The sequence below is a fragment of the Arachis ipaensis genome, chromosome B08, assembly GCF_000816755.2.
Source record: "Arachis ipaensis cultivar K30076 chromosome B08, Araip1.1, whole genome shotgun sequence".
Taxonomy (NCBI): Eukaryota; Viridiplantae; Streptophyta; class Magnoliopsida; order Fabales; family Fabaceae; genus Arachis; species Arachis ipaensis.
In genome coordinates this window covers 46903005-46917656 of record NC_029792.2, presented here as the reverse complement: position 1 = coordinate 46917656, position 14652 = coordinate 46903005, and the positions used below count along the sequence as shown (strand labels likewise).

At 34.3% G+C, this 14652-nt stretch overlaps 1 protein-coding gene and 1 long non-coding RNA gene across 2 annotated transcripts in view; one reads left to right on the top strand and one right to left on the bottom strand.

The window, feature by feature from the left end:
- The window catches only part of LOC110265889, a 10884-nt gene continuing 234 nt past the window's right edge, over positions 4003-14652 (top strand). The window contains exons 1-2 of the long non-coding RNA XR_002352414.1: positions 4003-4013; positions 6315-6325. This is a non-coding gene — a long non-coding RNA (uncharacterized LOC110265889). The remainder of the gene's footprint in view (positions 4014-6314; positions 6326-14652) is intronic.
- The window catches only part of LOC107613114 (ubiquitin carboxyl-terminal hydrolase 15), a gene marked incomplete in the record, with an annotated part of 7564 nt that continues 2147 nt past the window's right edge, over positions 9236-14652 (bottom strand). Inside the window, 12 exon segments of the mRNA XM_021109425.1 lie at positions 9236-10098; positions 10389-10450; positions 11246-11458; positions 11587-11671; positions 11830-11987; positions 12107-12230; positions 12764-12926; positions 13032-13117; positions 13312-13400; positions 13495-13655; positions 13792-14260; positions 14353-14652. Coding sequence (XP_020965084.1) covers positions 9468-10098; positions 10389-10450; positions 11246-11458; positions 11587-11671; positions 11830-11987; positions 12107-12230; positions 12764-12926; positions 13032-13117; positions 13312-13400; positions 13495-13655; positions 13792-14260; positions 14353-14652 — 2541 coding nt within the window.

Sequence of the window (14652 nt, the reverse complement as noted above, 5' to 3'; positions counted from 1 at the left end):
CTTTTTATTATGAATCACTGTCATGCCTCCCTTCTTGGGGACAACTTGGACAGGGCTCACCCAGGGGCTATCAGAAATAGGATAAATAATCCCAGCCTCTAGTACCTTAGTGACCTCTTTCTGCACCACCTCCTTCATGGCTGGATTCAGCCGCCTCTGTGGTTGAACCACTGGCTTAGCATCATCCTCCAATAGGATTTTATGCATGCATTTGGCCGGGCTAATGCCCTTAAGATCACTTATGAACCACCCAAGAAGAGCTGTCTTGTGTGTCCTTAGCACCTGAATTAGTGCTTTCTCTTCTTGTCGCTCTAAAGCAGAGCTTATGATTACTGGAAAAGTGTCTTCTTCTCCCAGAAATGCATATTTCAGAGAGGGTGGTAGTGGTTTGAGCTCGGGTTTAGGAGGCTTTTCCTCTTCTTGAGGAGTTTTCAAAGGTTCTTTTGTTTTCTCTGGTTCCTCTAGATCAGGCTGAACATCTTTAAAAATGTCCTCTAGCTCTGATTCAAGACTCTCAGTCATATTGACCTCTTCCACCAGGGAGTCAATGATGTCAGCGCTCATACAGTCTTTTGATGTGTCTAAATGCTGCATAGCTTTGACAGCATTCAACTTAAACTCATCCTCATTGACTCTCAGGGTTATCTCCCCTTTTGGGACGTCAATGAGGGTTCGTCCAGTTGTTAGGAAAGGTCTTCCTAGAATGAGAGTTGCACTCTTGTGCTCCTCTATTTCCAGCACTACAAAGTCAGTGGGAAAGGCGAATGGCCCAACCTTGACAATCTTGTCCTCAATTACGCCTGATGGAATTTTAATGGAGCCATCAACAAATTGGAGGCATATCCGGGTTGGTTTAACTTCTTCAGCCAAACCAAGCTTTCTGATAGTGGATGCAGGTATCAGGTTGATACTTGCCCCAAGATCACATAAAGCTATCTTGGTACAAGCATCCTCTAATGTGCATGGTATCATAAAGCTTCCGGGATCTTTAAGCTTCTCTGGTGAGCTTTTTAAAATGACTGCACTACATTCTTCAGTGAGGAAAACTTTTTCAGTTTCTCTCCAATCCTTCTTATGACTTAAGATCTCTTTCATGAACTTAGCATAAGAGGGTATTTGCTCAAGTACCTCTGCAAACGGAATCTTTATTTCAAGGGTCCTGAGATAGTTTGCAAAGCGGACAAATTGTTTATCCTGTTCCGCTTGGCGGAGTTTCTGAGGATAAGGCATCTTGGCTTTATATTCTTCAACCTTAGTTGCTGCAGGTTTACTTCCTACAGAAGTGGTTGGAGAAGCCTGCCTAAGGGGGTTGTTATCAGCACTTGCAGGTGTCTGATCCCTCATTGGCATTTGAACGCCAGAATTGGGTGCTGTATGGGCATTTAACGCTAGAATTGGCCATCCACTGGGCGTTCAACGCCACTTTTTTACCCTTTTCTGGCATTTGAACGCCAGAATCATTTCTCTTTGTGCTCTTACTATCCTCATAGGGATTTTGGGCAGTGGTTTGATCGTCCTCTGTCAGTTGTTCCTTTCTTGGCTTTCTGCTGCTTTGAGTTGAGACATTCAATGTCTTCCCACTCCTTAAATGAACAGCTTGTCATTCTTCTGATATCTGTTTAGATAACAGCTGTCTTGTCTGATCCAATTGTGCTTCCATATTCTTGTTAGCATTTTTAGTGTTTTGTAGCATCTCTTTAAATTCTGCTAACTGTTTTGTTATAAAAAGCAATTGCTGATTGAGTTCAACAACTTGTTCTAGAGGACTAAGTTCAGTGGATATTGCTTTAGCCACTTCTTTCATGAAGGACTCACTACTCAAGTACAGATGCTGATTTCTAGCAACTGTATCAATGAGCTCTTGAGCCTCTTCAATTGTCTTTCTCATGTGTATAGATCCACCAGCTGAGTGGTCTAGAGACATCTGGGCCTTTTTTGTAAGCCCGTAGTAGAAGATGTCTAACTGCACCCATTCTAAAAACATTTCAAAGGGGCATTTCCTTAGCATCTCTCTGTACCTCTCCCAGGCATTATAAAGGGATTCATTCTCCTCTTGTTTAAAGCATTGGATATCCAGTCTTAGCTGTGTCATCCTTTTTGGAGGGAAATATTGATTCAGAAATTTGTCTGATAACTGTTTTCATGTTCTTATGCTTGCTGTGGGTTGGTTATTTAACCACCTCTTAGCTTGATCTTTTACAGCAAATGGAAACAGTAATAATCTGTAGACATCCTGATCTACTTCCTTATCACGTACTGTGTCAGCAATTTGTAAGAATTGTGCCAGAAGCTCAGTAGGTTCTTCCTGTGGAAGACCGGAATACTGACAATTTTGCTGCACTATGATAATGAGCTGAGGGTTTAGCTCAAAATTGCTGGCTCTGATAGGGGGTATACAGATACTACTCCATATGAAGCAGCAGTGGGGTTAGCATATGACCCCAGAGTCCTTCTGGACTGTTCATTTCTATTTAGGTCCATGATGGAGAAAGGGAGATGATGTGAATTGTAAATAAAAATTGTATTCTCTCTCTTTTTTTTTGAATACCAAAATTAAAAAGAAAATAAAATAAAATAAAATAAATGAAAAATCGAATAAAAGTTCAAAAATTAAAAGAAATTTGAAAACTAAAATAATTAATTAATTAAAAAGATTTGAAAAATTATGGGTGAGGATTTTCGAAAAAATGAAGAGAGAGAAAGTGGTTAGGAAGTTTTGAAAAAGATGTCTTAAAATTAAAGATACTTGTAAGAAAATAATTAAAAGAAAAGATTTGAAAAAGATATGATTTTAAAATTTTAAAGATTAAAACTTTCTTAACAAGGAAACACCAAACTTAAAATTTTTCAATCAAAATAATAAAATAGGACAAGTAATTCAAAAATTATAAAGAAAAAGAAAAAGATTTTGAAAAATTTTATAAAAGATTTTCGAAAAATATAAAAATAAAATTGAAAAAGAATTTGTTTTGAAAAAGATTTGATTTTAAGATTTGAGATTAGAAAAGATAAGATAAGTTAGGTAAGAGAAGATAAGGAATTTAAGAGAAAATAACTTTTTTAAATTAAAAAGTTTTAAAATTTAAATTTTTAAATTTGAAAATTAAATTTTGAATTTTGAAAAGTCAACAATATAAGATAAAGATTTGAAAAAGATATAAATTTTGAAAAGGTTTGATTTTTAAAATTTTAAATTTAAATTTTGAAATTTGAATTTTGAATTTTGGAATTTAATTGAAATTTGAAATTCGAATTTGAAATAAGATAAGATAAGATTTTGAAAAAGATATGATTTTTTGAAAAAGATTTGAATTTTGAAATTTAAAACTAAGATAAGATAAGATAAAATTTAAAAATAAAAATCTGAAATTTTGTTTTTTTTTTTTGTAAATTTCGAAAATTCAATTAAAATAAAGAGAAAAGATATATTCTTTTTTAATTTAATGAGGAAAGAGAAAAAAACAATAAAAGGACACCAAATTTAGAATTTTTAGATCAGAACAAAGAAAACAAACAAGAAAACTTTGAATGTCAAGATGAATACCAAGAACACTTTGAAGGTCAAGATGAACACCAAGAAAAATTTTTTGGAATTCTTTAGGAAAATAAAAATACAAAGGATACCAAACTTAAAAATTTTTATACTTTGGACACTAATAATTCGAAAATGCACAAGAAAAATAAAGAAAGACAAAAAACAAGAAAAACTAAAGATCAAACAAGGAAAATAAACAAGAACAACTTGAAGATCAAGAAAGAACTAGGAACATAAAACTCGAAAATATGAAGAATAAAAAGAACACACAATTCGAAAAATTGAAGGAAAATAAAAACATGCAATTGACACCAAACTTAAAACATGAAACTAAACTCAAACAGAAGACTCAAAGGAAAATTAAAGATTAATAAAGAAAAAAATAAGATTTTTGAAAAGAAAATAAAAGACTCAAATTTAGTGACTCTAAACCAAAAAGATAAATTTTTTCTAATCTAAGCAACAAGATGAACCGTCAGTTTTCCAAACTCGAACAATCCCCGGCAACGGCGCCAAAAACTTGGTGCACAAAATTGTGATCACACTTTTCACAACTCCGCACAACTAACCAGCAAGTGCACTGGGTCGTCCAAGTAATACCTTACGTGAGTAAGGGTCGATCCCACGGAGATTGTCGGCTTGAAGCAAGCTATGGTTATCTTGTAAATCTTGGTCAGGAGATTAATGATAAAAATGATTTTGTTTATGAAAGGTAAATAACATGAAATAAATGATACTTGTGATTCAGTAATGAGGATCAGGTTGAGGTTCCGGAGATACTCTGTCGTCTGAATCTCTGCTTTCCTACTGTCTTCTTCTCCAAACACGCATGGCTTCCTTCAATGGCAAGCTGTATGATCCTCTCGGATGAAAAATACCAGGCATGGTTTCTGCACGGCTAATCAACTGTCGGATTTCTCGTCTCGGATGAAAAATACCAGGTACAGCTACCGCACGGCTAATCATCTGTCGATTCTCACTAGTGTCAGAATAGGATCTCTCTATCCTTTTGCATATTGTCACTGCGCCCAACATTCGTGAGTTTGAAGCTCGTCACAGTCATCCCTTCCCAGATCCTACTCGGAATACCACAGACAAGGTTTAGACTTTCTGGATCCCAGGAATGCTGCCAATTGGTTCTAGCCTCTACCACGAAGGTTCTGATCTCACGGACTTGGTCCGTGGATCAGAGACCCAAGAGATACGCACTCAAGCTGTCGCCCAATGACTACGTTGAGCTCAGGTAGAACGGGAGTGGTTGTCAAGCACGCGTTCATAGATTTGAGAATGATGATAAGTATCACGGATCATCACATTCTCTATATTGAAGTACAAGTGAGTATTTTAGAATAGAATCAAGCGTGATTGAATAGAAAACAGTAGTAATTGCATTAATCCATTGAGACATAGCAGAGCTCCTCACCCCCCCACCTATGGGGTTTAGAGACTCATGCCGTAGAAGATACAATATGAAATGTAAAATGTCATGAGTTGCTAAATGAATCTTTAAAAGTAGTTTTTATACTAAACTAGTAACTTAGGTTTACAGAAAATGAGTAACTAGGTGTAGATAGTGGAGAATTTCACTTCCAGGGCCCACTTGATGAGTGTTTGGGCTGAGCTTTCAAGCTTTCACGTGCATATGCCTCAAATTGGAGTTAAACGCCACCCTGGGTGCCAAAATGGGCGTTTAACGCCAAGAAGTGTGCCAGTTCTGGCGTTTTACGCCAAAAACGGGTCTCTGGCTGGCATTTAACGCCTGTTTGGACCATCAAATCTCGGGTAAAGTATGAACTATTATATATTTCTGGAAAGCCCAAGATATCTACTTTCCAACGCAATTGATAGCGCACCAATTAGGCTTCTGTAGCTCCAGAAAATCTACTTCGAGTGCAGGAGGGTTAGAATTCAACAGCATCTGCAGTCCTTTCTTAGCCTCTGAATCAGATTTTTGCTCAGGTCCCTCAATTTCAATCAGAAAATACCTGAAATTACAGAAAAATATAAAAAATCATAGTAAAGTCCAGAAATGTGATTTTTGCATAAAAACTAATAAAAATATAATAAAAAGTAACTAAAATATACTAAAAACTACCTAAAAACAATGCCAAAAAGCGTATAAATTATCCGCTCATCAGTCAGCGTGCATCTAACTGACACAACAGATTTAGAACTAGTTGTACTTAGTTGTGGCCCAATGAATGAGGGCATTAGCTACCCGATATACAATGTTAATAAATATCCGTTCCATATCTTACAGTGGTTGACAGATAATGTCGGAGTTTGGATTTTTGGGGATTCAGGCGGGGTCATTCTGATTGGTTTGGTGTGTTGCACAACATAATTGAATTAGAGTATTACTGTCGCATTGCGTACAAGGTGTGTGTGTTTAAATGTGAATGGTATGAATCAAGTTCGCGACAAGGAACACAAAAGTACAAGGGTTACAATATCACTGAAGTTAATGTAATCAGGAAATATAGGCATTACGATCATTTTATTGTACCTCAAAATGCACGACAGGTGTACTATTTGCCTTACTCGAGTTCATGCAAGTGTAGTTGTGTGGTTGTGGTTGAGACTAAGCTAAGAGGCCATATCGAGTTTGATGATAGGACAGAGGGTCAAGAACATTACTAGATTGATGATTCTACTCCTTCGAAAATAGTGGTTGATACCGGTGAGTTTATCACCCTTAGATCGGTTGTTACGAACGATGACATCATTGACCTTGGAATAGATGACGACGCACTACCACCAGAGGAAGACAATCTTTAAGAAGAAAATGGGGTCGATGGCGAGAAAGAAGAGAAAGACGAGTTCGATGATCAAGAAACTATCTCGGAAGAATAGTTCTATGATATGTATTTCTTTACCAAACTTTAAGAAGAATGTAATATAATTAGCATTGTTTCAGATATTTTAATTACCATCATTCTGTATTTTTACTTTGTATGTTTGATATTTCACACTAAATTTAAAGCATTATTTCAATTATTAATTATCAGGGTACCTTATAGATGGACAGAAAAAGATTATTAAAAAAATAAAAAAGACTACCATCGGAATATACCGACGGTAACAGCCCAGTCATTTTTCAAAAAAAAAATATAAAAATATTTTCATCGGTATTATGTCGGATTAATCCGCCGGTAAAATGGCACACAGGCAGGCGTATGATTCGGTGCCAACGTTACCATCGAAAAATTTTCGACAGTAATGTTCAATAGATTCCATTTTCTTACTATCTATATTTCGTTGCTACATTTGACGGAAATTATTGTCAAATGCAAAATATCCGCCGGTAATATATTATCAGCAAAGTTTATTCTGTTGGATAAATACCGTTATAAAATTTGATGGTAAATATTGTACCATCGGATTTTATCCGTTTTTTCGATAATACTCAACGTTTTTTTTTATTTTTGTAATAAAATTGACACATGAGACTAGACGTTAAAGTTTTGACATCTCGTTCGTTTTTACGGGTAAAATGTGATGTCACTTTAAAAGGTCGTTTAATCCATATTTTTTACAAAAATTAAAAAAATATATATCTTAATTTGGGTTCAATATCGTTTAGCTTTTATTTATTTTTTTAATATTTGTTTCTAAGATTGTTAGAAGCATATTGCAAAAAGACAAATAAAAACAAGAAAATGATATTTGCTATTTTTATTTTTAAAATTTTTACAAAATCATTAAAAATAAAAATAAAAAAGGATACTACATTTCTCATTGATCTAACTTTGCTTGTCCTAGAGATCCAACAGGCTTCAAGCCATTTCCCATTTATTGCAATGTTTTAAGAGTAACACAATTTGAATGTGGCGCCTGTCCAAAGCAATCAAGCAATATATCATTGTAAATTGTAACCAAAGCTTTGGAACTAACAACTGTCCAATACTAAACCCAATGATTTCCTGCAGGGCCATTTTGCTTTGGATCCTTATTACATTGCTAACTAAGTTTTTGGGGCCAGGATGTTGATCCGAAGGAATCTAGAATTCCAAATTTTTTACCCATAACTTCATGATTTTCATCAGACCAATAATAAACATTAAATTTTGTCGCCTAACACAAGTGGAAGTTGCATGGGTTTCTTAAGCAACACATATTACGGCATCGATTTTTAGAGACGACGTGTATGCAACAAATTTCATGACAAGCTTCCTATCCGTAGAAGATAATAGAACCAAGATACCATAATTCAACGATGACAAATAAAATCAGAATCAAACAAAAGTGTTGGTTAGAGTAAAAAGCATCACTTTCTTTAATCAGTAATCTCAAATACATGTCTCTGGTATCAAGAAATGGTGTAGAAAGAACCATAACCCGTATGAAATGGTTAGTGTTAGTGTTCAAACAAGATTACAATAAAAGGAAACGCCACCAGAAATTTTGTGAAAAAAAGTATATTCCTTTGCAATGTTAGGTTTTATGTACACCCCAAGTCCCTAACATTGATTTTTCACATTTTTATTTCACACGTTTTTTCTTTCACATCTGGTTCTTGTTAACCCCATTTGTATTTATAGGTTACTCAAATTTATCCCTAAGATAATTTATTTTTGGGTAAAGTTTTATTTTAGGTCTCAACATTTGGGCGGAATGCTAATTTAGTTCCTAACATTTTAAATATCTTATTTCAATCTCAATTTTTAAACGTCCTATTTCAATTCCAAAAAATTTTTAAGCAGATTCAATGTTATCCCACCATTAAATTTGATATAATCAATTCGAATATTGAAAAGTCAATGACATTCGATTTTAGTATGCAAAGTAAAATTGATCCACCAACGATCACTAATATAAAAGTTTTTTCTTTGATTTTGAAGCGATGATGATTGATTGTTAAGATTTGGAATTGTGTATAAAGAAAATTAAGGAAAAAAAAGTGTTACAATAAGATTTTGAATTTTTTTTTCTAAGATATAAAAGAAGATATGACTTAACTAGTAACGTTATTAACGTCTATGTCACTCATTCCATTAACTATTTGTGTCAAATTTAAGAGTAGGACAACATTAAACTTGTTTAAAATTTTTTAAGACAAAAACAGGACATTTAAAACGTTAGGAATTAAATTAGGATTTAGTCCAAATATTAAAGACTAAAATAGTACTTTACCTTTTTTTTTTCAAATTGACTCTCAGAATTTTATAGATACAACTGTAAATCAAGTTGGTTCTTTTGTAAGTTAAATAATGATATATCATATTAAATGCACATTGCATGATAGAAAGACAAATTAATGCCCATGTTACAAAATGATCAATTGACAAGTTTATAATTATTATTGGTCGACCAATAATTTTGTAACACAATATTAACCTACCATGCTATTATGTCACATGCTAGTTAATGTGATATATCATTATCTAATTCACAGAAGGATAAATTTGACTTACAATTATATTTTTTAGAAACTACTATGATTAACAAGATCTTTCGAAAACTAATAAAAATAATTTAATTTTAATACACTGTCAGTGTAAAACCATTTTACACGTACATTCAATCACATAACATCATATTAGCAAAGATAACTATCTTTTATTTTGACCACGTGAATAGTCATCTGAAAGAAAGATTTTGATTACACAACTCTTAAAATTTAAAGTATCTTTCATGAACAAATTTGAATAGTAAAATTTATATCCTACTCTACATGCAAGTTGCAACTAAAAAGAGGTGTGCTCAAAATTAGGAAAAGCCTATGATGGATTAACAGATAACCAAAGGAACATTGCTGTCATCTTTACAATTATCAATAAACTTAAAGTAAAAATTACACCTGTGCCTTAAGAGCTATATGCCTCAATCAACAAAATATTGAAAACTTTGAGGCAAAAAGCACTTGCTACAACAACTAAATCATCATCAATTTCATCCAGTTAGAATTCCCAGAAAGAATTCAAACTGAGTTTCAAGTCCTTGTAATATTATCACACACAGGGTTACTACGTCCATAGTATACATACATGCTGCAATTACCATTTGGTGGATGGTGTTCAATTGATGAATTCATGGCCTTATTATGAGACTGATCAATTCTCTCTACTCTCTCAGTATGACCCTTTTCGGGGACGAACCTGGTAAGTGGCCGACTATTCGAAAATTTCCTGTAGGAGTTTTTCGGGGTGAAGTTGAAGATGGATGCCAATGGATCCATGTTATCACTGTAATCTACCGTACTGAAGGAGTCCCTAGTGCTCTCCGTCGTGAAAGATGCCTCGTCTGAGCTTGTGAAAAGGGACCAGTCACTAGACGCTGCATCCGAGAACTCGTGCCTGATGTTTTCGAAATAAGTTTGTGTTACTGGCAGGACATTTCTGCTGGTGCTTCTTCTGAGGAAGCCATTGGCAGAGTTGATTTGTCGAGGGGCAACATCTGCTCTGGTATCGACCAAAGGTTCAGGGACGACAAATTGGCTGTTGTTTCTGCTATGTCCGGACTTGGAAGGCTTCTGTGGTTCTACCGGGCAGTGTTTTGAATAGTTGGGAACCGATTGCTGCATGTTTTTCCCGGAAAGTTCAACTGGCGGGCGCGGACAAGATCTATAAAACAGTGACTATATATATAAGCTTGACCAAAGATTGGAGTTTGACAAAACGACTAGTGAAAAATAAGGATCAGACTTATTGATGAAGTATACATTGAAATTCAAAACATTTATTTTTATAACGAACTTACATTAGTTGATCATAATAAAAAAAAATCTATAATTAAATGCAGTATTAGAATGCTAAAATATTATCAAAATAATTTACTCATGACCTACTAAGTTTCACTATAATCATGGACAAAGGAAACAAAATTATAACAGTAGTATCAGCTAAATCTCTACCTCATGTAGAATAAGATATATGCACCTTCTGACATCACCTGGTTAATTAGCACTGGCTGAACCTGTTAATAGAGTAAAATCTCAGAATCTAAAAACAATATCTAAACTATATATTTTCTGTTTAGCAACACAACTTTGAAAACATGACACAAACAGAAGGCAAGAGATACTGTTCTGCATGTAAGCAATAAACATTAACTTTGCTATCAGTAAAAGTGCATAATTAATAAAGTCGTCTTTAAAGTGTGAATGTATAATTATAGTTAAGAAATTCAAAGCAAAGAGCCACAATAATGCTTTTTAATAGGTCTTACTCTTTAAAGTTTGTCTTGAATCTAATCAACAGTTTGTCATATCAAAATGAAACTCTTCAAATATGAAAAACTATTCTTCACTTCAGCACCCAACTAAAAAATATATGAAAACCCCAATTTTGACAGAGTAATTATTCTTTAATGGGTTTAGCTAACATGTGTCCTAAGGACATATGATAAGCTTACCACTAGTGGAAAGTTTTAAATGTTTTCATTTAATGAATACAAAACAATGCATTGAAAACTTAAATTTTTTATATTTTCAATGGAACTTTCTTATTTTGTAATCTTAACATGTGCCCTTAGGTCACATGATAGATAAACCCTTCTTTAATTTACCAATCATGGAAGTGCAAACCCTAAACCACAATGAATGAAGCTTTTCTATACAAAATTATCAATATTTCAACAGAGACAGCTTTCGATAGCACCATCTAGTCACAAATGTGTTAAGGTCTTAATACAAATTGTTAAGGGGAGAAAAGGTATATGCAGTAAAGTGTATGTTTCATGCAAATATTGCAAACTAAACAATATATTTACCTCGCTATCATCAATCCTGAACCAATTGCCTTGCAGATCTTTCACATACGAAATGTAATGTCCAGAGAAAGATGCATTCAGTGTGTCCAGGTGTACGACAACAGCATAAAGCATATAGAGTGGGGGAACATCACCCATCCCAGTCATGAAAGGTATCATATCGAGCATTTCAGGAAATGTTATGTACTTGTTAATTTTGCCATATCTTCCTTCCTGATGATTCAAAGCCAGAAATAATAAATTCCAATGAGTCAATATATGAAGATTGAAGCAATTTGAAAATTGAAACACAATCAAAATATCTACATGGACATGCTTACATTACAAGAACAATTTGATACCTGAAATCGCTTCAACACAATAGTTAGGATGTTCGGAGCTTCATGTACGCTCAGTTTCTTTCTAGCTCGAACATATGCAGTGCAACTGGTTCAAAATGTGTAGAGAAAGGTGAGCATCTTCAGTAATAGTAAATATCTAAATAAAAAGCTCTTTGATTTTCTCTTTTCCTCATTTTTCAACCAAAACTAAAATTAACAAACTAAATCACGAGTAACTCTGACAGATGGACAATAGCTTCAGACCTTCCACATCTGTACATATTTTCACCATCCAAATCTTCAGGGGAAGTAAATTGAGTCAGGGCATCTTCCAGTGACTCAACCCAACCCAATATCTCCAAGGTTAGGTCCATAATATTCTCATACCTTTCTGATTCATGGTTACAATTCAGACATTTAACCTGTAGACATAAAATTTCAGTATTGCATTAAACATGCAAAATTAAGGATAAAAGGCAACAAATAGTTCATTACAACGGAAAACTTGTGGTCAAAGATAAATGAAACACGTGATACACACCTTGGATTGAAGACGGCCACCAAACGTATGTTGTATGAAAGTTGTTTCTTGTAGTCTAGGATCAACCTTTTTCTCACCACCAAGTCCCTCCAAGCATATAGATTGCATTGACGCAATAAGAAGCCTATATATGACATTTTATCAAATATTAGCTAAGCATAAGTTTCAGGACACTGTAAGACTTCTTTATAAAAAGAGAAAATTACAACAATAAACTAAATATACATGAAACTAAGTTTTGAAAGTTAAAAGATAGCCACAGATGAAACCTTAGAATCCATAGAAAAATAATAAGGCTTAAATAAGTTTAGTCCTCATAAAATAGATTTTTGGTTTTGATCTCTATAAAATTTTCTTTTGGTTTTAATCCAGTAAAATTTAAAAGGTTTTGGTTTTAATTACTGACAGTAGCTTGTTTCATTAAGTGCTGATATAGTGGATTAAATACTGATGTAACACGTCTTGCCACGTCAACATTTCAGCTTGTCAGGTCACCATTTAGTCTGCTACATCAACACTTAATGGAGCAAAATAACGGCAGGGACTAAAACCAAAATCTTTTAAATTTTACCAGACCAAAACCAAAAGAAAATTTTATAGGAACCAAACACTCATTTAAACCAAATATTAAAACAAATTAGCAAGGCAAACTCAGACCTTAAAAATTCATGAGCATCTTCCTGACTTCCATCACCCATGTGGCAATTTATACTCCGCATGTGCCAAAGTATCCTACTAGGAGATAGAGGATCTCCATTTTCTCTCAAAATTATAATGTGCTGCTCCAGTTCACACATGAGACACCAATCTTTAGCACAACCTAACATTAAAGGAAAACAGACAAAGTTCAAATAAACGACTTGAGAGAATATTGAGTCTTAACATTCTTTTTTTAGTGAAAAGATGGAGAGAGAATGGAAAATACAGGCTTTTGAATGTGATCTATAAAGCAAATAGACAACAAGAGGCTTCGTAGAAGTCAAGCACTGCAAGACAGCATTCGCATAGCAACTGCAAAATAAAAAGATTAAAAAAGAAATATCAACTCCACAAAATATACTGAAATAGGTCTAAACCAAAATTTCCCCATAAAGCTGTCCTCGAAGGAAATCAAAGCTCATTTTGAAACATATATTTACTTACCGAATTTCTTTATACTTTTTTATCACAATCCCAAAATATTAAGAGTGTCATTCCAGTATTACCTGTTCCCACAATTCAACAGGCCCCTGGGGCATATGCCAAAGATTTCACTCTGAAAAATCTTTACAAATTCCTCATAAGGAAACAACATCTGAGACATAATCAATATATTAGAAAGTTAGTACAGGCATCAGTCTCTAACTAGCAGAAAAAGGGAAAAATTGCATTCGTTATATAAAACTAACCTTCATCTTCTTTATCTTCTTACAGCTTGCACCACTACCTTCAGGGGAGACCATTACAGTTGGTTTTGATGATTTCCTCAAACCCATCATTTTCATAATTCCAGTGCTTGCAGCCCCGTTGCCACCATGCAGAGGGATGGCATCTTTGTTTTCAATGGTTTCTGTATAATGAACACAGATTTTTGTTGTTACAACAGAATCAAGGTAACAAAATGGCAGTTACCTTATCGTTGAATAATAAACAAACTCGGATTATATATATCATCTACACTAATGCAATAAATAGGTAGAACTAACTTTGTTCATCTGCAACTTTTCCTTCTCTTTCTGAACAACAAAAATCTGTTGATGTCTTTGATGTTGACTTCGGTGATTTTGACTTTGGTGATTTAGAAGATTTGGTCTTAGAAATATGTGACATCTTTTTGGCCTTCACACTTCCTTTCATTATCATGTCAGAAGAGCAATCATATTGTGCTGCTTCTTCAGAATGACAATTTCCTCCTCTAACTATGTTTCCTTTGTTAGTAGCGTTGCCTTTTTCAAATTCTTCTACATCTTCATTATTGTTTACCGCACTTGACACATTTGAGTGTCCATGGTTGTTTCTTGGTACAAATGCATTTCCATATTGACTCTGATAGTTACGACCCTCGTAGACTACATTTCTTGATGCATCCTGTCCATTGACATGAACTCCGAAGCCATCAGAGCAGGACTTTCTTGAAGTTTCTTCCTCCAACGTAGAATACTCATTATTCATTAACTGCAGGAACAGTTTAAGATCATAATCAGAGATTTGATTTAATGAGTTTATAAAATGTATGCCAGTTCAATATCAAAGTAAAACAAGTAAACCTTCTGTCCCGAAAATGCATCCTTTGATACCACACTCGAAGAGGAAGAGCTAGCAACCTTATGATCAGTAGACTCAATTGGTGACTTGTGGATAGATCCATTATCTCTTCTCCTAGTTTCTCTGTTGGATTTATAGGAACTTCTTCTCTCCAAAGTGGAAGGTTGAGAACTATTATAAAGGGAAAAATCAGATGTAGCAGGGGCAGCAGTTCCGGTTAGAGGGGGAACCAAATGATCTAAAGGCACACTCTCCCTTGGTGTCTGCTTCAAAGTGTGTCCAAAGAACTGGGTGTTCATGCT